The sequence below is a fragment of the Mesoplodon bidens genome, assembly GCF_964165515.1.
Source record: "Mesoplodon bidens genome assembly, chromosome: 3".
NCBI lineage: Eukaryota > Metazoa > Chordata > Mammalia > Artiodactyla > Ziphiidae > Mesoplodon > Mesoplodon bidens.
The window spans coordinates 102392042-102394872 of record NC_138178.1 but is presented as its reverse complement, the minus strand read 5'-3'; the positions used below and the strand labels follow the sequence as shown (position 1 = coordinate 102394872).

Here is a 2831-nt window from a genome sequence, read left to right as displayed (position 1 = left end):
TCTCCAGTTTCCCAAGAGGACTTTCAAAGAGTTACCTTTTGGCCTTCAGGTGAGTTTTATTCCTTTTTCATGCTACAGCAATGTTTAAACATTTGTACTTGTAACTATTTAATGAGATGATTTGGGCTTTGGAGGGTATAAGCACAGAGGAACTTTATTTTTTCTCACCATGTCTACTTCAAACATTTTCTGATGTTCTGTTTGTCTCCACCTGTGGGTAGTATCTTGGACCAGTATGATAGGTTTTCTGATTGCTTTTAGTATTAATACATGGTTTCTTTATCCAGGTACAATCTAAAACCAAATTTAATTTTTTATACAAATTAAAACTTATTCCTCAAGACAGTTTGACTCAGACTTCTACTTCTTTTGATCTACTTCTTTTCCTCTGCCCTTTCATTCCTCCCCTCACATTTCTACACTGCCTCTGGTTACTTTAGGTTTGAGGCAGAAGAGAAGTAAAGGTAGAAAGGCTTTTCCTTTACTGGTATTGTTGCCTTACAGGTTTGACAAAAGTTTGTATGTTGATTTTTATTTCATGGAGTTATTTATTTGGGGGGGGGCATGTAAGCACTCTAAACTGCAGTTCCCTGATGTGGGCAATGCTTCATTGGCTGCTACTTATGGCTTCTTTCATCTCTGGATTCTGGTGACCCATTCCATATAGACTAACTTTTGGAATTGCCTTACTTCTCCAAGTAGTACTTTTGGGAGGGATCCCTTTCAAGATGGTCCAAATTTGTTACCTTCCATGAGCTCTAACTAAGCCAAATGTGGGTATTTTATATTTGTTCTATTATTGCTGAGAAGTGCGTTATAGCCCAGTTCTTTCTGCCCTGCTCTCTGAGCCAGCTCTTCTACAGTATTTACATTTTTTTCCAAGTATGAACCAGGGCAGGTGTCTCTTAAACTCCAGGGGACAAGGGCAAGCCCTCTTAGTTGTTCTCTTGATGTAATTTTAATTTTCCTTAGGGGGATTGCATATTGAAGACTCACCAAAGATATTCTTACTCATTGTTTCAAACAAATTTCTAGCCTCCCCTTGTATACTGTTAATGAGGATGATGAACTAAGAATTGTGACTCTGGCTTAACAATCTCTTAGTGTATCCAACATCGATGTGTGGGGTTTCTGCCAAAAATTCAGGACAACAGACGTTTTATATGTTATGTGTCTTTTAAACAAAGTGTTAGACAACCGTGTAAGCAAATAACCAATTTGATTCATATCTCTTAAAGTTGTGGGACAGAGATTATACATTGAAAAAGTCAAAATCTTCCTGGAGGCAAATATAAAGATTTTTTTAAGAGTTATTTTTACCATGTGTCAGGTGGCAATCTCTTCCTATGGAAACACATTCATGAAACTAAAAGCACATCAAAATATAATCAAATATGTGATGAATTTCACTGTTCACAAAAGGACTGTGATGTTTATGAATAAAACCAAATCAGTTTAGATTGGAAGAAGAGGATTCGTTTTCCACTTGCAGAAAGAGAGTCATTGGGTTTCACAAAAAACCTTTTCAGAAGGTTTGGATAATTCTCATTCCACAGAGGATCTGATGGAGGGCAAATTTCATGTCCCTGCTGTGCAGGCTGTAGAGGAGGGGATTTAAGACTGGTGTCACTGCAGAGTATGTCAGTGTGATGATCTTAGGCATAGCAACTGAGTTGCCAGGTGTGGGACTCACATACATCACCATAATGGCTCCATAGAACAGAGGCACTACAATTAAGTGGGATCCACAGGTAGAGAAGGCCTTTTGCTGCCCAGCTGAAGAAGGAACCTGAAGCACAGCTCTGAGCACCAAGGTATGGGACCCAAGGATGTACACAATGGTGATAATGATGATAAAAGAGCTCACAGAATGGAATACATGCTCTACGATGGGTGAGCGGGCACAGGACAATGCCGTCAGTGGGTCCGTCTCACACAGAAAGTGATCAACGATGTTGGGACCACAAAAGGGTAGTTGAGAAATGAAGAAAATAGGAATTGAATGTCCCAGGAAACCAGTGAGCCAACAAAGAAACAATAGAATGGCACAGAGCTGCCCAGTCATGATGGAGGTATAGTGCAGTGGATGACAGATGGCCAGGTAGTGATCTTAAGCCATGACGCAGAGGAAGAAGCATTCAGTTATGCCCAGGGAAAAGAAGAAGTAGATTTGAGTGAAGCAACCAGAGAAGGATACGGTCTTGGTTTTGGAAAGAAAATTGACCATCATACTGGGGACAGTGCAGGTCACATACCACATCTCTAGGAAGGAGAAGTTGGCCAGGAACATGTACATAGGGGTATGGAGTCAGTGGTCCCACTTCATGGCACAAATGATGGCCATATTCCTAGTTAGAGTCAAGATGTAGACAAAGAGAATCATTGAGAAAAAGATGATCTGCATTTTCCAGGAAGGCCCAACAAGACAAACTGTGTCACAGTAGATACCCCTGACTTATTCATGGTCCTCAGACTGTGGAGAGAAGACAGATAGATAATGACAGATCAGTTCACTGCTGAGGCATTTGAAACTTTTCTTGGGACAGGGAGTTTGATTCATTCAGGCAAATGTATCGAATATTCTAAAACAAGTCTTGAATAAATCCTGTCCTATTCTGAATAAGCCCTTTGGCCCTGATTCTTTGTAAGTGTACAATTCTAGGCTGCTTGAACTTTCTTTGCCAGTGGACCAAATCAGTTAAATTTCATCTTCTTTTCATATAAAGAAATCTTGAAATAGAGGCAAAAATTGTTTGTCTTATGTCTAATTTTTTTCAGTAAAAGCTTCATATATGGCAATTAATGCCATTCACTTCAAAATGAGAGTACAC

The 2831-nt window shown here is 39.6% G+C and overlaps 1 protein-coding gene across 1 annotated transcript; it reads right to left on the bottom strand.

The window, feature by feature from the left end:
* Positions 1-1525: 1525 nt before the first annotated feature.
* On the bottom strand, positions 1526-2463 carry LOC308614053 (olfactory receptor 11H7-like; the record flags this gene model as incomplete). The annotated part of the gene is given in 4 exon segments (XM_081228267.1): positions 1526-2110; positions 2114-2308; positions 2312-2403; positions 2406-2463. Coding segments are annotated over 4 exon segments (930 nt in total).
* Positions 2464-2831: the final 368 nt, after the last annotated feature.